This window comes from Miniopterus natalensis, chromosome X (assembly GCF_054644295.1).
Source record: "Miniopterus natalensis isolate mMinNat1 chromosome X, mMinNat1.hap1, whole genome shotgun sequence".
NCBI classification, from domain to species: Eukaryota; Metazoa; Chordata; class Mammalia; order Chiroptera; family Miniopteridae; genus Miniopterus; species Miniopterus natalensis.
In genome coordinates this window covers 58,765,848-58,787,588 of record NC_142103.1, presented here as the reverse complement: position 1 = coordinate 58,787,588, position 21,741 = coordinate 58,765,848, and the positions used below count along the sequence as shown (strand labels likewise).

The following is a 21,741-nucleotide window of genomic DNA, read 5'->3' as shown; positions in this document are numbered from 1 at the left end:
TTTCCTGAATCCAGAGCTCAGGATTGACTGGAATGGTTTTATCCTTGCACTTCTGTAAGTTCTATAGATACATTCTAATTTATAAACTTATTCTATTCACAAATGATACCCCTTAGTGATTTCCAGGTATTACAGGTGGAAGTGTATGTTTTTCTCCTTATGTTTCAAAATGCCTTTCACTTTAGAAGTATAAAGAATTACAAATTAAATAAGCAGACACTCCCAAGGGAAAACAGTGACATCCAGTATATATTGCTACCCTTTTTCTTATTCAAAGATGTCACTACTGATTTCACCCACACTTGTAGGAAGCAAAAACTAAATCTTTAACTAAACATTCTTTCTATATGACATACATACAAACTGCTCTTTGAACTGTGGCTGCAGCTGCTATTTGTAGAGCCTGTCACTGTCTGTATTTCTGTGTTCAACTTGTGGTCAGCTAAAAACCTTTGCACAAAAAGAGTTTCCAAATTCCATATTGTTGCATTCCAAGATTGTCTCTGCTGCTGTTTTCCCAAGCAGCCCACAGTTATATCATGTTTTTTGAAGCTATGCTTTAGTGTCCTTTAGAGTATTTCTATGCCAACCCTGCTTATGGTTATGCCAGAAAGCTCACCATAACAAACATACTTGGGAACTCATCTGTCATTGCCATCTCTGCACATGTCATCAATGAACATTGTTTTCCTCTTATAGACCAGCTGACTTCCAGAATCTTATTAGTGGTGGCCCTCTCTTGCCATTTCACATTAAGCATGACTCCAACTCTGACAATAAAACAGCTCAATGAGGTAGATGTGACATTTGCTGTGGGTGTGAATTTCCAAGTCATACAAAAAAGCTGGGCACAGCTTGCATTGTTCATTGATGAGAATCAATTCATTAAGTTTCTATTGTTTCAGTTTTGTTCTGGATGTTAGGAACAGAGCCAAACCTAGGAAACAGATGATCAGAGCAGAAGTCCACTTCCCCCCTTGTGTTAGTAGTTGTTTTTAAAATAACTCATCTTTCCTCATAATGTGCATCTCAAACAAATTTCACCTTGTCCAGAGGATAAGTCCACACAGATTCTGAACCTACAAATATAGCTACCTTGCAGGGGCTTACTATCAATGCAGGAAAGAAAAATTAGTATTAAAGATATAGTAGGCATTGTCTGTTAAGTGTTAGGTGATTAATATAGCCCAAAAATGGGAGGCAAGAAAAGCCAGAGATTGAACTGGTCTATAGTATAATTTCTTACTGATGCCACACTATGATAATATCCTCAAACAAAGATACTATTCTTCTTTATTTTTCTATTTTACAGTCACTTGCTTTGTTGGACAGAGATTTTTTAAGTCAAACTTCCTAGGGAGAAGAATTCAGTGACTGCTTTTGGCTCTATGCGGAAAATGTTGGTTGTGTTTTGCTTCCACGTTTAGCTTTACTGGTTAATTTCAGTCATCATTAGACATTTTTACATCAGGATGGCAATTCTTGGCACTCACACCAGAGATGTCAAAGGTGCCAATTTCCTGTGGCATTTGGGTTGATTGCTGCCACCTCTCCCCAACACCCTGCTGGTGGCAGCTCCCATGGGATGCTGTGATCAATACTGAGTGCTCTTGTTTGCTTGCTCTGTTAGAGCTGGCAAGCTGTTTGGCAACCAGCATATTCTGTGCTTCCCTTCTTGTCACACTGCCTTTTAAACCTTACTACCTCCTGTTATGTAGTGCTATCACTGCACTACAAAGCAACTCAGGATTATTTGCATGTTGTTTAACTGTGTGATGTTAAAGATTGTGTCTAGTTCAGTGCCCTCCATATGGTAACTACTCAGTGTTTGTGCAGCAGACAACACCACCCTGAGTGACCTTCTCTAGACCTTTTGTTGAAAATCAGAGCATGTTGAGTTAAGGGTTCTTATAAGACTGGAAGTGTGTTCAATGCTAGCTTCTGTATCCATTTTATATCTATGACATGCCCATGAAACTAATTTGGGCAAACCTACTTCACTAATTTGTACCGAGATGAGATGCTCATTTTTTGCTATGGTGGAATCACTTGGAGATTTTGTTAAATATCTCAGAGTATAAATGCTTTTATTTTACTTTATTTCAAGGTGCTGGCAGATTACTGATGGGTGGTGATAATGACAGCAGTAGATTTATTCAAGAACATTGAAAGAGAAATCTTTCTTTAAAAATAGGTGATTTATCAATTTTAGAAAGCCTGCTAGGTACCTGTCTTCTCTTGAGACAGATGAAGTACAAATTTCTATAAACAGATTAATTCTAGGAATGACAGAATAAAGGTGAAAAACACTGTCTATGTGAGAGCCCTGGTTTACCAGTGGCAAAAGGGGGCTTAGCCTTTTCAGTCTCCAGATAAAGCACAGGTTGAGGAATGAACAACAAAACAGTTACTCAAAATGTGTTTCAAGGATGACCTGCATCAGAATCCCATAGTGAGCAAGTTAAAAATTCAGATTCTGGGGACCTACTCAATCTAAATTTGAGGAGGGTAAGGCCCAGAATTCTATATTTTCACATTCTAGTGATTGTGATGCACACCAAAGTTGGAGAGCCACTGGCCTACAGAGTGTCTCACTCTTAAATCCCTTTTATTTATTACTGCCAGTAGTATACTGAGTACTTAGTCTACCTCTCCATGGTTGATCCTAAAAAATGAGGCCCAATTAGTGTCCAATAAAATCCTGTCTTTAAGGAATAGGTTACTGATAGTCCTATTATTTTTTCAACAGATATTTATTGCGGGCCTACTATGTGCCGGGCCCAAAGCTAAAACAATAAAATACATTAGCCATGAAATATAAAATGAATTAAATTTATTCTATGTCATGGTAAAAAGAAAAAAAAGTAACTACTAATTTTATGGGTTTAGATATTAGAAACAATGTTTGTAACAATATCTGGAGAGTCACTAGCAACTAATAGATGCATCCCTCATATCTCACTGTTAACAAATTGTTTCCAGTTGAGATTCCTGTAATCTGCAGGTGGTATTTACCATGCAATTTTACCATAGGAAACAAGGGTGTAATCAGTTAATAAAGTATAAAGAATTACGCTTTTTTCTCCTGGAGCAAAATGCCTGGCTATAGCGAACATTCCTGATTCCTCTCTCCCCCCCCCCCCCCTTGTGCAATAAGAAAGCAGTACTTGAAGAGAGAAAGTTGTTTCATTCATATTCTGCAACTTGCCTGTGAAGGCTATGCTAATGAATATAAAACTCAAGCTAGTATTCCAGACTTTCTGTATGAGCAGCCACTGATTTTTTCCCTTACCACACAGAGGCTAGTTTTCCCTCCTTCGTCTAATTGAGATTCAAATAAGGGTACTGTGAATAGGGATCCTCTTTCAGTTTAAGCTGTGTTTTGTGTTATTTCCTTCCAGTTTTTATTGAAAAAATGGAAACTGTATTCAAAGCATTTTCATATACAGGCATTCCCCTTCTAATAAACACTTGATTTATGAATGTCCCATACTCATCAATAGCCTCTCTTAAGGCACTTTAAGTTACTCCTAATACCCATGGAAACTGGAGTTGTGTCTGCTATCTGCAGGAGTTTGTGTCTCCCTCAGCCCTCTCTTCTGGGAGTTTGAGTTCTCACAAGGTCCAATCAGACCCTTTGGAACAATTAATATGTAAGCACATTCTACTGCTGCCATCAGAGCACAAGAAGGTGCTAGAGGCCCTGCCAGAACACAAAAAGTGTGAAGGAAATTCTAGAATTATAGTTGTGATGGTGGGGAGGTTCTTCATTTAGACTTCAAAATCCCTTTCACCCAGAAATAGTAATATACTGTAATAACACACCATGTAAAACTCAGTTTTCTGACAAATTTACCTATCCAGACCACAACCAGGAATCGAGCAATAAACAAATGGCCTTGAAGCTGTCAGAGAATATGCATCTTATTTATTGGAAAAGCCATTCAAAAACTCATTGACTACTTGTTTATTCTGTTTGTACATGATTCTAATTAGTTTTAATAAGGTGTAAAGCCTATAACATTATAAGTAGCAAATTTGAAAGGATTAGAAAGGATGTTACAGGTTGGTAAAGTGAAATGTGATAGTTGACAGCAAGGTAAGAGACAAAAAAGCATTAAAAAGAAGCTTAAGATTTCAGGAACCAACCACAATGAAACACTACTTCACATCCACAAGAGTGGCTAAAATTAAAAATATTGACATTATCAGTGTAATGAAAATGCAGAGCACTGGAACCCTCATATATTGCTGGTGGGAGTATAAAATGGTACAGTCACTCTGGAAAACAGTTTGGCAGTTCCTTACATCAAATACTTAATATATAATCCATAGGTTCCACCCCTTTTTGTTTACAGAAGAAAAATGAAAACATGTCTCCATGAAGACTTGTACATTAGTGCTCATCAGCTTTATTCATAATAGCCCCAAACTGGAAATAACCCAAATGTCCTTCAAAAGGTGAATGCATTAAAAAATTGTGATATATCCATCCAATAAAATACTACTCAGCAATTAGAAGGAATGAACTACTAATACCCACAGCAACATGGATGAGTCTCGCAGACATTATGTTGAATGAAAGTAACAACATACAAAAATCATACAATCATATTGTATGATTCCATTTATGAGAAATTCTAGAATAGGATATACTAAGCTATGGTGATAGAAATCAGAACAGTGGTTGCTGGGGTGGGAGGTTGCATTAAAGAATGACTGAATGGCACACAAGGGAAAATTCTGGGGAGATGAAAATGTTCTGTCTTGATTTGAGTAGCAGTTACAAAGGTGTGTTAATCTTTCAAAATTCTTCAAGCTTTATGCTTAAAATGTGTGTATTTTATTGTATGTAGATTACAACTTAAATTTTCATAAAGTACAACAGTTTAAGAAGTGGAAAATCTTCCAGAGGATCTCCCTGCCTAGGATAAAATCTAAATTCCTTAACATGATCTAGCCCTTATTTAACGGTCTTTTGGCTTATTCTTTAACATTCCTCCCCACTTACTACCACTTATTGTAATTTGCTTGTATTTCCAAAAACTGCTATTCTCTCTCTATCCTCTGAACCTTTATTTTTTCAAGTTTCTTTATCTTTATTGTTCAGAATATTACAGATGTTCCTTTTTTATTCCCATTGATTCCCTCCACCCCACATTCATTCCACCCCCAGGCTTTCCCCATACCAATGTCTGTGTCCATGGGATATGCTTATAAACATAAAGTTCTTTGATTAATCTCTCCCCCCCCCCACTCCCCCATCCCCACCTTCCCTATGAGATCCCTCAGTCTGTTCCATGCTTCTATGTCTCTGGATCCACTTTGTTTATCTGTTTATTTTGTTTGTTACCTTCCACATTTAAATGAGATAATGTGGTACTTGTCTTTCTCTGACTGGCTTACTTCACTTAGCATAATATTCTCCAGGTCCATCCATGCTGTGCCAAAGGATAAAAGTTCCTTCTTTTTTATAGCTGCATGGTATTCCATGGTGTAAATGTGCCACAGCTTTTTTATCCACTCATCTACTGAAAGGCACTTCAGCTGTTTCCAGATCTTAGCCACTGTAAATTGTGCTGCTATGAACATAAGGGTGCATAAGTTCTTTGTGATTGGTGTTTTAGGTTCCTTAGGATATATTCCTAGAAGTGAGATCACTGGGTCAAATGGCAGGTCAATTTTTAATCTTTTGAGGAAACTCCATACTGCTTTCCATAGTGGCTGCACCAGTCTGCATTCCCATCAGCAGTGTACTAGGGTGCCCTTATCTCCACACCCTCCCAGCACTTGTAGTTCTTTGATTTGTTGATGGTAGCCATTCTGACAGGTGTGAAGTGATACCTCATTGTGGTTTTAATTTGCATCTCTCTGAAGATTAGTGACAGGGAACATTTTTTAATAGGTCTCAGCCATTTGTATGTCCTCTTTGGAGAAGTGTCTATTTGGGTCCTTTGCCCATTTTTTAATTGGATTATATGTCTTCCTTTTGTTAAGTTGCATGAGTTCCTTATATATTTTGGATATTAAACTTTTATCCGATGTGTCCTTGGCAAATATGTTCTCCCATACAGTGGGCTCCCTTTTCATTTTGTTGATGGTTTGCTTTGCTGTGCAGAAGCTTTTTATTTTGATGCAGTCCCATTTGTTTATTTTCTCCTTAGTTTCTCTTGCCCTAGGAGATGTATCAGCAAACATATTGCTTCGAGAGATGTCTGAGATTTTGCTGCCTATGTTTTCCACTAGGATTTTTACAGTTTCGTGTCTTACATTTAAGTCTTTTACCCCTTTTGAATTTACTTTTCTGTATGGTGTAAGTTGGTGGTCTAGTTTAATTTTTTTGCATGTACCTGTCCAATTTTCTCAACACCATTTATTGAAGAGACTGTCTTTACTCCATTTTATGCTCTTGCTTCCTTTGTCAAACATTAATTGACCATAATGGCATGGGTCAATTTCTGGATTCTCTGTTCTGTTCGACTGATCTATGTGTCTGTTCTTGTGCCAGTACCAGGCTGTTTGGATTACAGTGGCTTTGTAGTATAACTTGATATCTGGTATTGTGATCCCTCCCACTTTGTTGTACTTACTCAAGATCGCTGTGGCTATTCAGGGTGTTTTTTGGTTCCATATAAATTTTCAAAGTGTTTGTTCTAAATCTGAAATATGCCGTTGGTATTTTAATAGGTATTGCATTGAATTTATAGATTTCTTTGGGTAGTATGGACATTTTAATGATGTTAGTTCTTCCAATCCATGAACATGGTATATTCTTCCACTTATTTATATCTTCCCTATTTCTTTTTCAGTGTCCTGTAGTTTTCCAAGTAAAGGTCTTTTACATCTTTAGTTAAGTTTATTCCGAGATATCTTTTTTTTAGTTGCAATGGTAAATGGGATTTTTTTTTTTTTAGTTTCTGTTTTTGAGAGTTCATTATTGATGTATAAAAACACCATCGATTTCTGAGTGTTAATTTTGTATCCTGCTACCTTGCTGAGTTCATTTATTAAATCTAGTAGTTTTTTTGGTGGAGTCTTTAGGATTCTCTGTTTGCAATATCATGTCATCTGCAAATAATGACAGTTTTGTTTCCTCCTTTCCAATTTGGATGCCTTTTATGTTTTCTTCTTGTCTGATCACTGTGGCTAGGACTTCCAGTACTATGTTGAATAAGAGTGGTGAAAGTGGACATCCCTGTCTTGTCCCTGTTCTTAGGGAAAATGGTTTTAGTTTTTGCCCATTTTGTATAATGTTGGCTGTAGGTTTGTCATATATGGTCTTTATTATGGTGAGGCATGATCCTTCTATTCCCACTTTGCCGAGAGTTTTTATCAAAAATGGATGTTGGATTTTATCAAATGCTTTTTCTGCATCTGTTGATATGATCATGTGATTTTTCTCTTTCAATTGGTTTATGTATCACGTTTATTGATTTGCGAATATTGTACCAGCCTTGCATCCTTGGAATAAATCCCACTTGGTCATGGTATATGATCTTTTTAATATATTGCTGGATCCGATTTGCAAATATTTTGTCGAGGATTTTAGCATCTATGTTCATCAGGGATATTGGCTTGTAATTCTCTTTCTTTGTAGTGTCTTTATCTGGTTTTGGAATTAAGCTAATACTGGCCTCGTAAAAAGTGTTTGGAAGTGTTCCTTCCTCTTGGATTTATTGAAATAGTTTGAGAAGGATTAATAGGTATTAATTCTTCTTTGAATGTTTGGTGAAACTCCCCTGTGAAGCCATCTAGGCCAGGGCTTTTGTGTGCTGGGAGCCCTTTGATTACTGCTTGGACTTCATCAGCAGTTATTGGCCTATTTAGACTTTCAGACTCTTCCTGATTGGGTTTTGGAAGGTTGTATTTTTCTAGGAATTTATCCATTTCATCCAGGTTGTCCAGCTTGGTGGCATATAGTTGTTCACAGTATTTTCTTACAATCCTTTGTATTTCTGTTGGGTCAGTTGTAATTTCACCTCTTTCATTTCTGATTTTGTTTATTTGGGTCCTCTGTCTTTGTTTCTTGATGAGTCTGGCTAAACGTTCACCAGTCTTGTTTATCTTTTCAAAGTACAAGCTCTTGGTTTCATTGATCTTTTGTATTGATTTTTAGTCTCTATGTCATTTATTTCTGCTCTTATCTTTATTATTTCTTTCCTTCTACTTACTCTGGGCTTTTCTTGTTGTTCTCTTTCTAAGTTTTTAAGTTGTAGGGTTAGAGAGTCTATTAGAAGTTTTTCTTGTTTTTTGAGGTAGACTTATAGTGCTATGAACTTCCCTCTCAGGACTGCTTTCATTGTGTCCCACAGATTTAGGTTGTTGTGTGTTCATTTTCATTTGTTTCCAGGAAGTTTTTTATTTCTTTCTTGATCTCTTTGGTAACCCATTCATTGTTTAAAAATATACTTTTCAACCTCCATGTGTTTAACTGTCTTGTAGTGCTTTTATTGTAGTTGATTTCAAATTTCATGCCATTGTGGTCCAAGAAGATGCTTGATATGATTTCAATTTTCTTGAACTTGTAGAGACTTGTTTTTTGTCCTAACATGTGGTCTGTCTTTGAGAATGTCCCATGTGCACTTGAGAAGAATGTATATTCTGAAGCTTTGGGGTAGAATGTTCTATAAATGTCAATTAAATCCATCTGATCTAGTGTGTCATTTAGGGTCACTGTTTCCTTGTTGATTTTTTGTATGGAAGACCTATTCAGTGAAGTCAGTGAGGTGTTAAAATCCTCTAGTATGACTGTATTGCTGTTGATCTCTCCCTTAAAGTCCTCTAGAAGTTTTTTAAATAAATTTAGGTGCTCCTGTATTGGGTGCATATATGTTTATCAGGGTTATATCCTCTTGTTGGATTGATCCCTTTAGTATTATGTAATGACCTTTCTTGTCTCTCGTTATGGTCTTCATTTGGAAGCCTGTTTTGTCTCTTATGAGTATTGTTACCCCAGCTTTTTTTTTCATTTCCATTTGCATGGAAAATTTTTTCCATCCCTTCACCCTCATCCTGTGTTAGTCTTTTGTTCTGAGGTGGGACTCTCATAGACAGCATATATTTGGGTCCTGTTGTCTTATCCATTCAGCTACCATATATCTTTTTATTGGGGTATTTAAGCCATTTACATTTAAGGTTATTATAGAAAGATACTTATCTATTGCCATTTTGTTTCTTTTTGCCTATGTTTCTCATTCTCTTTATTTCTACTTCTAATTACAGCAGTCCCTTTAACAATTTCCTGTAATGCTCATTTTGTAGTGATAAAGTCTTTTAGCCTTTTTTTGTCTGGGATGCTCTTTATTTCACTATCCAGTTTGATTGATAATCTTGCTGGATAGAGTAGTCTTGGTTTCAGATCCTTGTTTTGCATTACCTTGAATACTTCATGCCACTCCCTTCTGGCCTGTAGCATTTCTCATGAGAAGTCAGATGACAGCCTCATAGGGACTCCTTTGTAGATAACAGATTGCTTTTCTCCAGTTTCCTTTAAGGTTCTCTCTTTGTCTTGGATTCTTGGCATTTTAATTATGATGTGTCTGGGTGTGGGTCTCTTTGGATTCTTCTTGCTTGGGACTTTCTGTGCCTCCTGAACTTATGTGACTTTTTCCTTGACCAGGTTAGGGAAGTTTTCTGCCATTATTTTATCAAACAGGTTCTCTAACCCCTGCTTACTTTTGACCTTCTCTGGCACTACTATATAATACGAATATTGTTATATTTCAAGCTGTCCTACAGCTCCCTTAGACTGTCCTCCTGTTTTGTAGTTGTTTTTTTGTTTTTGGGTCTCTGATTGAGTGATTTTTCCTACCCTGTCTTCTCATTCACTGATGCTTCCTCTTATCTCCTGTTTATTCCTTCCAAGGTATTCTTTATTTCTTCTGTCATTCTTCATTTCTGACTGGTCATTTTTCATAGTTTCCATATCTTTTTTTCATGCTCTTGAGCATCTTTACAATCAGTATTCTGAACTCTGTATCTGAGAGATTGCTTATCTCCATGTCATTTGGCTTCTTTTCTGGATATTTCTCTTGTTCTTTCATTTAGGGCTTGTTTTTTGGTCTCCCCATTTTGGCTACTTTTGGGGGGTTTGTTTTTAAGTGTTAGGTAGATCTGCTAGGACTCTCAGTCTTTCTGGAGGGTCTCTGGTACAGGCCAATGTGAGATGCAGTTGGTGACTGGCCCTGAGTACCCTGTTTGGGGCTATCAACAACCCTAAGCTTGAGGTCTCCACTGCTGGGACTGGGTGCATTTGGACAGGACCAAGATGCACACTAGAGTATGCTTTTCTAAGGCCTGGGTCCCCGAAGCAGATCAGGCAAAGACTCAAAGCACCCTGAAGTCTGCCTCTACCTGCAGGCTGATTAATCCTATTCTGTTAATGAGCCTCAGGTTGTAGAAGTTCCACAGGGTGGGGCAGCTGATTGCTATCAGTCTCTTAACAAGCCTCAGGCTGTAGAAACTCCTCTGGGCTGGGTGAGAGGCTTTCCGGCAGGGTGAGGCAATTGCTTCCCCCCTCAGGCAACAGCCAAAAATTTGCTGCTGGAGAAAGATTACCCCCACAGTCTGGAGGAATTACTTTGCACAGGAATCCAGATGGGCATCCCCTTATCTCACTCTCCAGAGCCCACAACCCCAGACTCTCCCCATACAGCTCCAGTCTATTCCACTCCCCCTCTGCTGGAGCCCAAGGTGAGTGGCTGAACATGAAACTTTGTGCATAAGCCCTTTAAGAGGGTGCCTGCAGTTCTAGCTGCCTCTCCCTGGCAGGCAGAAACCCAGCTGCTTTTCATAGCCAGATGTTATGTGGGCACCTTTCTCAGTTCTGTTTCTCTTGGCTGGGAATCCTAGTCTGGAGTTTAGGCTCCAGAGTCCTCAGTGGGAACCCCCCACAGCTGAAGTATCCCTCCAGACCTTCAGCTGCTGCCTGTGGGAGCCCAGCCAGCCCTCTCACATCTGCACTTCCTACTAGTCTCTGTGTGGTCTCCACTTTTCCTCCTTGGTTATGAGGGTGCTCTCCAGCTAGTCTTCAGTTGTTTTTCAGGATGATTTTTCTATGTCTTAGCTGTAAATCCAGATTGGCCCCTGGAGAGTGTCAGTGTAGCTTCCACTCAGTCCACTGCCATCTTGGATCTCTCCTGTGCACCTTTACACACAATGGTCCTTTCGCCCGGAATTCCTTTTTCATTTCCCATTCATCACTAAATCATTGACATCCTTCAGGACTCACAGAGGTAGCACCTCCTCCAAGAAGCCTTGTCTACCTTCAGTCTGTATTAGGTGCTTTTCTACTTTATCCCAGAGAACCTTGTGTTTCTCTGGGATAATACAACACAACATGTATTGCTTTGTAATGTAATTATAATTTTTTAAAAACCTCAAAACCATAGTGGACTGGGGCCATTTAATGTACAAATAGTCTTCTACATATTCAGTAAGCCCTGAATTAAATCATATATTATGGATTAATTTCTATTTTCTATTCAAAATAGCTGAAGTAAGTTTCAGTACTCAGAGTTACCAAGAAAACTCTTCCATCCAGAATGACTTATTCTTTTGAAGTTGTAAGTGATTGAGATTTTTATTGTAAATAGCAATCTGGGTTTATATTATCAGTAGTATAATAACTTATTTATGTTATGAGTTAGGTAACTTTCTATGGGCTTTATCTGGAAAACTAGCCAGAGTTTATTCTGTTGGTTTTATGGGAAAATGCATTTTACATTCCAATCAAATGATTCAAAAATACTGCTCAGTTGAACCATGTGAAATTGCTAATATTCAACCATTTTTGACATACAAAAATGACAGTTTCATATGGTTCAACATAAATGTTTTTAAATTAACCTTATGACAAGTTGGAAATGACCTAAACATTCATTTATTAAATTTATATTTAATACATTAATATATTATGCAAGATGCTAATCTTGTACATTAAAGCTGTTGGATATAATTTTTCTATGTAAACAGTAAATCACAATGTTTTGAAGAAAGTTTGTTGAGAATCATAAGGCTTTCTTGAGTCCTACCCATTTTTTTCAATTAATGTGAGATGAAACAGACATGAGGATTCTGAAATTGTTTATTTTTGAACATTAACACTAGGGTAAAAATGCAGATTCATTCCTCCCTTTTTAACCCCCAAACTCTCTAACCAGTCTATATGGAAGAGTGATTTTAATAATAGTAATACCTAACATTTATTGAGTGCATATTACATGCTGGGTACTGTGCTAACCCTTCAACTACTTTATGAGCAAAGTGCTATTTATTATCCCTATTTACAGGTGAGGAAATTAAAGCTTAAGAAACTTGCCCAAGGTTACACAGCTATAAATGACAAAGTCAGATCAGAGTCACTCTTATTCCTACTACTCTGTCCACTGTTTACCTCAATCATATTTTTAACTACAAAGAGGCACTCATGCTGAAAGATTATGATATATTTCAGCAAGTACATATTTTGGCTGTGATTGTCATTAACAAAACCACACCCATTCATATATGAAACATATTGTATTATTATGAGAGATCATCATAAGACAGTAGAGGATCAAGTAGCAAAATGAGTCTTATAGACCCAAGTCCTATAGGAGTTCTGTAGGAGTCTAGGAAAGGGAGTGAATAAGTGTATGCTTTGTTATTATTATCTCCCAGAAGAACATTGACATAAATGGCATCTTCCAATCATAATTGGATGCAGAGCATTCTGGGAACAAACCAAAAGTTTAGTATAAATAAGAATGTGGAAAGATCATGGATGTATAATAATAAAGTCCAAGAGAGAGTTGCAAACTGAAGTCTAATTCTGGGCAGACATCAGTAGTACGTGAAGGGAGCTAGAAATCCATGACTGGACTCTCTGAATCCCAGAACTATATGGAGAAATGGAACTCAAAAGATTAGTCATTAGACATTCAGGGCAGAAGAGGGAGTATTCAGAGCTTAGCCAAAATTTCATGCCTACATTACTGGAATAATAATGGTAAAAATAAAAAGATTTTACAGTGGAGGGGAAGATGGGCTCAGGCTTTAGACATACTGAATTTAAGGTGAAGGTAAACTGTCTACAGAAAACTAGTTTTTTATGTCAGTTGTGGTTGACCAGGGTCAACCTTTTATTCACCTACTTGTTATTTTTACAGATGGCCCTTCTGAATTTTTTCTTCCCTGAAGAAAAGTCATACTCTGAAACAGAAAGTAGACGTGTTCGTCGCAATAAAAGAAGCAAAACCAGTGAAGGAGTAGATGGTAAGTCTACTTGGGTGATCCTTTATCATATCTCAGTTAATGTGAGTACCCTTTTGAGAACTAGTTTTTCAAGTGTGCTTCACCATCTAAAAGGATTGTCCACAGACCCAGGGTCACAGAAGAAGTTTTTTTTCAGCCTAGCCTACCCATCAGTCATTTGACATAGAATTGACCACACAGAATCCTCTCTCCTGCAACCCCAGATAGCTTCAGTCCTTTCACATTATGTCTGAGAGCCATAGTAGCATTTGTATCTCTCAAGAGCACCCTCCATAAGAACCTAATCTCTCCTGGATACATCCCACACCTACTAAGGGCACCAAGAGGATTCAGTGCTATTCTTGGAATTGACATAGTGTTGTGCCATAGTGGCACTTACAAGATGTGTTAATTCCAATGATAATCATGTCAATATTGGTATCAGCTACCATGTTCAAATATGAACTAGAGCTTCTAGAAGTTGTTTATAAGTTCCTTAAAGGCAGAAATTTATTTCTCTTTGGATAACCCCAGCATCTAGACTAGTATCTGGCAAATTGTTGGTGTTTATAATGTAAGTTGATGGTGTTTATTGCCTCTTCAGCTAGGTTATGATGTGCCGTGAAAACCATCCCTATTGAGGGTAAGATAGATTTGAGTTAACTAGCAATGCATTTTGTGGGGAATAACAAGACATTAAGCTAACTGCTGGGCAGGGTCTTTGAATCACCCTATTTCAATATTACTCTGTCAATTGACAGAACACTACCTCTTTGGCACATCAGTTTGTAGAATGCATAGCTCTGAGCTGCTGAAAAGCCATCTGGATTCAAAAACAGCATGTGCTGACTACCTCTGTCAAAGATATATGTCTGGGGGTTACAAAGCACTATGACTTTATAAAGATGAAAATGAGATTAGATTTTAAAGCTGACATTTGCCAATGTGAGTAAGGGCCAATGATGGAGGCAGTTCCAGAAGGCATGTGCTATTAAAAAAATGGGACCAGGACTTTGTCAATAGGGACCACAGGAAATAGAACTGGATGAAGTCTGAAAAAGAGCTCAGAACAAGGATCCTGTAATGAAAAAAAGTCAGAGAAATAAGATGAGTGGAGTATTCTAGTCCATAGAAGTGGCAGCAGCATTGATCCTTTGAATGGAGAACTGGACCACTGGGGCTATTCTCTAGAACAGACACTTTGTATACAATTGATGACCAAGTTTATGCGTAGGAAATGTAGCCCATGAAGTAAAATACACCTGTAATTCATTTGCAACCAGTTTCCTGGAAGTCTTCAGAAGGCTACGTAGAAGCTGAGAACTTACAGCCATGGTCTCTTTCCTCTCCCAGTTACCTCACCCTTTGATGCATGTAGTTCTTTCCACCTTTGACTTCCCCCCTGAGGCTGTTCCCAATACCACAAAATCTTTCATATTCCCTGATTGCCAAGGAGAAGAGGAGAAAGATAGTAATAACAATACAACCTTATGTAGTGGGCCTAGTCTTCCCTTCCTCTCCAAATAGGAAGTCTAATCGTTTCTACAGTTTTCTTCTTCCCTTGGCCTCCCAAGTTTTCTGTTAAAGAAGGCAGCTTCTTCCACTTTCCTAAGCCACTTTATCTGGATCTGGCTACCAGCATCTTTGCTTCTGCTCTTAGTGTTTATTCTGTTTTGATACAAAATAGTTTTTCTCCAAAGCCTCTCACTAGTTTTTAGCACTTCTTATCTAATTTCCTCCTGATCTGATACTCCAGTAAATCACTAAACTTGTCACTTTGGGCCAATCACAGATCCTTTTCATTAAACAGTAAACTGGGAGGAATCCAAGAACCCCTTAGAATTAGAAGTATGGAATGTCTGTGAATCCTGGGATTTGATTAGATTTCTAGCCTTTCATCTGGGAGGCTATATATCCATTTCTTTAGATGTGGTGGGTTCTCCAGTGAGTTAAAGGGTGACAAGCCAATTCAAATCTCCTTTACTTTGGAACCATTCCTGTCACTCCGTTGAGTGTATATTATATTCATTCAATGCATTTATCAAATATTTACTGAGAAAATACTTGTATAATACTAGAATGGAAACACCATAAAGATATTATCTGCCTGTTTTGTTTACTTTTATATCCCTTTGCCTAGAAAAGGACCTGGTACATAGTAGAGCCCCAATAAACATTTCTTATTGCCCTCAAAGACCTTAACTTCCAATGTAAAGAGACAGGCAATAAACAAAATTGGTGATAAGTGTTGTGGAGAAAATATAGCAGGGAAAGAGAGAGAGAAAGTGATGGGGGGTTGTTATAATGTGGTCAGGGATGGTCTCTCTAGTAAGGAACAATTCAGAAGAAACCTGAATAAAATGAAGGTGTGAGCCATGCAAATATTTGGGGGTGGGAAGAGGAGGAGTGAAGAAACAATAAATACAAATGTTCCGAAGCAGAAGAATGCTTGGCATTTTCTAGAAAGATCAGTGTGGCTGAGAGCAGAGTGAACAAGAGGGAGAAGGAAGGAGATGAGATCAGAGAGCAAAGTTCAATCTAGAACCTTGTAGGCCTAGGTAAAGGACTCCAACTTTTATACTGCCTGAGATGGGGAACCATTGGAAGATTTTGAGCAGAAGAATAACAGGATCTGACTTATGTTTTAACAGAATCCTTCTGGCTACTATATTGAAAATAGCTGCAGGAAGGACAGAAACAAGAAGACCTGTTAGGGAAGTATAACAATAATTTATGCAAGAAATGGTGGTGGTTTAGACCAGGATGCAGGCCATATGGGTGATAAGTGGTCAGATTCTGGAGAGATTTTGAAGGAATAGCTGACAGGATTCTTGGTTTGATTAGATAAGGGGAATGAAAGACAGAGAAGAACCAAGGAGAACCCCAAAGTTTTGGACATAAGGGAATTGCCATTTCTGAGATGGGGAACAACAGGGGAAGAACAGAGTAAAGGGGTGTAGAGAAGGAATCAAGAATTCAGTTAAGCATGCTGTTTGAGGGGCCTTATAGACAACCAAATATTTATGTTAAAGAGGCAACCAGAGCCCTGGCTGACGTTGCTCAGTGGTTAGAGCATCACACACACACACCCCAACCAAAGGATCATGGGTTTGATTCCAGATCAAGGGCACGTACCTGGGTTGCAGGTTTGATTACCAGCCTTGGTGGGGGCAGGTGAGGGAGGCAACCAATCGATGTGTCTCACATCAATGTCTCTCTCTCTCTCCCCCCTTCCACCTCTATAAAAACTTAATGGAAAAAAATATTCTCCTGTGAGGATTAACAATATCAAAAAAAGAGGCAGCCAGATATATAAGCCTACACTGTATATCACTATGTCTCAAGACAATGAGCTGACTCTGTTCTATAAAAGTAAAGAACTACTCATTAAAGAAGTGAGTTGATCTAGAAACCATCTGAACAGAGTAAGAGGTAGGTCAGAGTAGGGTGAGTTAAGGCCAAAAATCAAAACAATAACGTGTTGATTCTAAATTCACAAGTTACTTGATATATAAAAAAAAAAAAAAATTAGCTATCCAGCTCAAGTTTGCTTCCTAAGCCTCAAAGCAAAAGTAATTTACATAGAACATGACAGAGGTTTCAGGAAGAAAACATTTTTATAAGGTCAAAAATGAAGATAAGTTTAAGAACAGAGCAGGAAAAATCAGTTCTAGCTCCCTTGTATAATTTTTTTATCTGTTACTATCCTTTAATTTCACTTCAGTTCCAAGTTTTTGTGTTATTTAACAAGTCTTCTAGGCATTACCAGAAGTACAAAGATGAATATGGCCCTCAGAGACACTTAATGAGGGAGCCCATACATTGATAGACAACAGGTAAAAATGAAGCAAAAGTAGGGTGGGAAAGTGGGTCCTGGAGTTTTACCTTACATGGTACCAGTACATAGAAGACACTCAAACATTTGGTAAATGAATGACTGAACAACAACAACAACAAAGGGGGGAGGAGAATCTAGATTTTCTATCTAGGAACTACAGATATTGATTTTGATGATCTTTACTAATCTCTGTGTGAGAAAAATATTTTTTTTCCAAAAAATGGTTCATTCACACTAAGGAAATGCAAGGGATGTAGTAGTGATCCTTAGGAGCATGGATAGGTTCACCAGGAATTAATCAGAATATAGAAGCCTATTTTCCTGTAAATGAGGCATAACATAGGCATAGTCTATTTTGCTGTTAGAATGTCAGTGGCTATATCCAGAGCATATCCAATCTTTCTGACACACTATTCAAGAAACAATTGCATTCATCTCAGTTTCCTCATTTAGGTTACTCTATAATTGAAGACTGGTTAGTTCCCCTCTAATATAAATCTTGGCAATTTATAACTTCAACTCTTAGAAAATAAGTGAAGTTTTTTCTTTACTACATCTTTGCCTTAAATTCACTGTTCCTGTTTTGAGTTAGCCAAAAGTCTTTGATTCAGGTTTTAAGTTCATTTTTGCTAATTATATGCTAATTATATAGTTGTTATTCTTCTTCAAGGAAAGCATGATCCCTCCATTGTAGGTGCTGTGAGTCACAACAGTTCCAGAAACCTGTGCCAGGGTTTCCTGCTGAGACCCATCTTTGTGATATGTAATAACAGCTCTTCTGAAGTGGCTTGCTTGGTCATCTCTTGCAGGGCACTCCAGAAATCTGCAGAACTTTATTTTCTAGTTAGAATGAAATGTAGAATATATTCTGAGAGTCATGAGATCTTAGAATCAAATAACATGAATCCAAAATTCCCATAGAGCTAGTTTCCATATTTTAAAAATATTATAAAACCATTTGTTCTCTTCCTATCAGAACATTTTCAGGAATCAATCAAAATATTAATATCTTTCCACACCCACCTTCTCCCCATGTTTCTGTCCTAGTAATACAATAAAAATAAAAGTGCAGCATGGTATAATAGAAATGATACTAGACTGAGTCACAATTTCTGGATCCTAATCCTGAAATTACTGCCACCTTACCAGTTATGTGACCTTGAAGGAGTGACATCCCTCTAAGCCTCAGTTTCCTTACCTGTAAAATGAAGCTAATTAGGCCTGCTTGCCTCATGTATTTGTTGTAATGATCAAAAGCTTTAATGTACACAAAAACGCTTCAGAAATTATTAACTGCTAGTACTATGTTCTCTCTGGAATATGAACATAATAACATGGTTTCCCAGGCATGTTAGGCACTCATTCATTAATTTCTGGATAACCATTATAATTCCTGTAAAGATACTCCATTTCAGCCAGATTGTCCTTTTTTATACTCACTAATGTTATCCAAGCCCATAGGAAGAAGGCTCCAAGCCTCAAATTATGGCCTACCTCATCACAACAAATGATCACAGCTGTACAGTTTGGATGGATGGATGGATGGCTGTGTCCCTTTTTGTCAGTATCTCTTCTTTGTAGACATCTTTACTTTTAGTCAGATCAAAAAAGTTAGTTTTTTTTGTTTTGTTTTTTTGCTATTATAAGATAGTAAAGGAAAAAACACACAAATAAGATTGGAATATATCCTTTGTTCTTTGTTTCTTAAAAATAATAATGAAAGAGGTCATACCTACCATTAAATTGGTACAGATGAACATGAAAGGCTATGGCCTCAAAGAAACAGACTTTCTGCCTGTAAAAATGTTAGCTAGAATTAAATGGTGTTCTCATTCTAGTATTGCTCTTCTATTTATTGCTTATCAGTGAGCCATCACTGTGCTATTATCAAACAGGAGCAACTAAAGTCATTTTGAGAGCTGATAGAGTCTCAGGGGCCTATTCAAAAGATAAAATTAAAGTTTTTTGAGGGTTGGCAATGTGTGTAGACTTGAACAGGATTGTCTATTTTAGAGGTAGATTCATCAAGGTTGCCTGCCGGTCATGGAAACCAACGTCCTCAGTGCCCAAAGCAAAATACTCAGAAAAGTAGCTTTATATCAGATAAGACATTAAGTAAACCACAATGCCTTAGCTTGCTCATACTCCAAAATGCCCTTTAAAGCTATATTTTCATTGATTGAACTGCAGTAAATGATCTCAGCAGGCTTTTATCACTGACACTTGATTAACAGCATTTTTAGAATCCAACTACTTGTAAGACATTGTACCAGGCTCTATTAGGAAAAGCGATAAACTCTAAGCCAGGAGACCCAGATTCTAGTCCCAATTCTGCCATTATTTAGTTATACTAGCAGTATGACCTTAGCCAACTCTTTACTTAACCTTCCTTCTCTGCTTCTGGTTCTTTCTAAAGGTTAGACTAGAATTGGTAATTCTCAACTCAGGTGTAAGAGATTCAAAATCATCTCAGGAGTTTTTTCAAGGTATACACACCACTGGAAATTCTGACCACTCTGCATACAATGAAGAAATCTATAATGAGGTAGTACTATTGCTGAGAAGATTATGTCATATATCTCAGATATATAAAGATAAGAAAAAGATGTTGAACTACTAGAATAGATGGTCTAATTGTTTCCTTCCAATTCCGTGATAATTTGCTCCTAACTACCCCTGATTTCTATAATATAATAATAGCTAGGGTAGTTATAGCTAATTACATGAAATCTGGATGATTAAATACTCTGGGTTTCAGTTTGGATGGTCAAATAAGCCTTTTCATTAGTGTCAATGAAGAGGTTCAATAAGGATTAAGAGCCTGCATAAGGCTTCAAGAAGTGAATGCTAAGAAGGTTAATCTGTTGGCTAGGTGGTGAACTACCAGCTAGCTCCCTTTTGTATGGCTCCGCAAAATATCACAGGCAGATGTAGATGTGTAGGCAGATAGTTCCTGCTGGCTCTACAGTATATTCCTTATGCAACCCTCCCTTATACTAGATTCCACAGGGCCTCCTCTGTCTCACAGGTGAGGAACTACTGCAGCTTCTTCTTTTTTCATTCATTTAATAAGTGTTTATTAAGTACCAACTAGTTGTTGAATGAATGTTTACTGATCACTGCTCAGAACACTAGGGACACAGTGGTGAACAAGAGAAGTCCTTACCCTCATTAAACTCATATTTTGTTCAACATAGTATAGTAAATTTGGTATAATAGAGTAAATACAGGGTGCTATGGGACATGTCAGCACCTGATCTAGACCTGAGAGTTCAGGGAACGTCTCCTAATAGGGATAACATCTGAGCTGCAACCTGACCAGTGCTAAAGAGTTAGCCAAGTGAAGATTCAAGAAAAAGGTAAACCAGACAGAGAGAACATAAGTAAAGGGGAGCTTGGCTCATTTGAGGAACCAAAAGAAGTTTGTATGGTTAGTACAGATTTATAAAGAGGAGGTGATAATAAATGAGCTAGCTCAGCATCGCTAATCATCAGAGAGATGCAAATTAAAACCACAATGAGTTACCACTTCACACCTCTCAGAATGGCTGCCATCAACAAATCAACAAATGACATATAACTGGCGAGGGTGTGGAGAAAGGGGAACCCTAGTACACTGCTGGTGGGAATACAAACTGGTGCAGTCACTGTGGAAAACAGTATGGAGGTTCCTCAAAAAATTAAAAAGGAGCTGACTTTTGATCTAGTGATCCCACTTCTAGGAGTATATCCTAAGAATCCTGAAATACTAATTAGAAAGAATATATGCACCCCTATGTTCATAGCAGCACTATTTATAATAGCTAAGATCTGGAAACAGCCCAAGTGCCCATCAGTAGATGAATGGATCAAAAGGCTGTGGGACATTTACACCATGGAGTACTATGCAGCTGTAAAGAAGAAGGATCTTGTACCATTTGGAACAGTATGTAGGGATCTGGAAAATATTATGCTAAGGGAAATAAGCCAGACAGAGAAAGACAAACATCACATAATCTCACTTATATGTGGAATCTAAAGAACTTAATAAACTGATGAACAAAATAGATTTGATGACATGGAAGCATGGATCAGACTGATGAATCTCAGAAAGATGGAGGGGGAGAAAGTAACTAAAGAACTTATATGCATATATGCATAACCCGAGGACACAGACAATGGTTTAGAGAGGAACTGGGGAGGGGGCTGGTGCAGGGTGGAATGGGTCAATGGGGAGAAAAAGGGACATCTGTAATATTTTGAACAAAAATTTTTAAAAAATAAAAATTAATAAAAAATAAATTGCTAAAAATAAATAAATTGAATAAAAATTTAGAAGACTATATGGCAAATATCTTCACATGCTAAATACATATACTCTGATCGAACAAGTCTACTTTTACTTGTAGATATACTCACACATGAGAAATCATTTACCAACAATGACATTCTTTGCTGTATCATTTGTAATAGCAGAGGACTGGAAATAACCTAAATGTCCACTGTTTAGAAAGTGATTAAATAAATTATGATAAATCTATAACTGGTAACTGGTTACTTTGGGGAAGAAAGCTGAGTGTTTGAGGTGGGGGTGGGGAAAGAGTTAACTTAATTTCCATGCTTCTGTATCTTTTGGGATTTTTTAACATCTACATGTACTACTAATTTAAAATGAATGAGTTTAGCCCGGC

General features: G+C 37.6%; 1 protein-coding gene across 4 annotated transcripts in view; it reads left to right on the top strand.

The window, feature by feature from the left end:
* Positions 1-21,741, top strand: part of EDA (ectodysplasin A) — a 383,358-nt gene that overhangs the window by 274,312 nt on the left and 87,305 nt on the right. For all 4 annotated transcript variants that reach the window (XM_087829281.1, XM_087829280.1, XM_087829279.1 and 1 more), the window contains exon 2: positions 13,149-13,254. In XM_087829281.1, the coding sequence (XP_087685407.1) occupies positions 13,149-13,254 (106 nt within the window). The remainder of the gene's footprint in view (positions 1-13,148; positions 13,255-21,741) is intronic.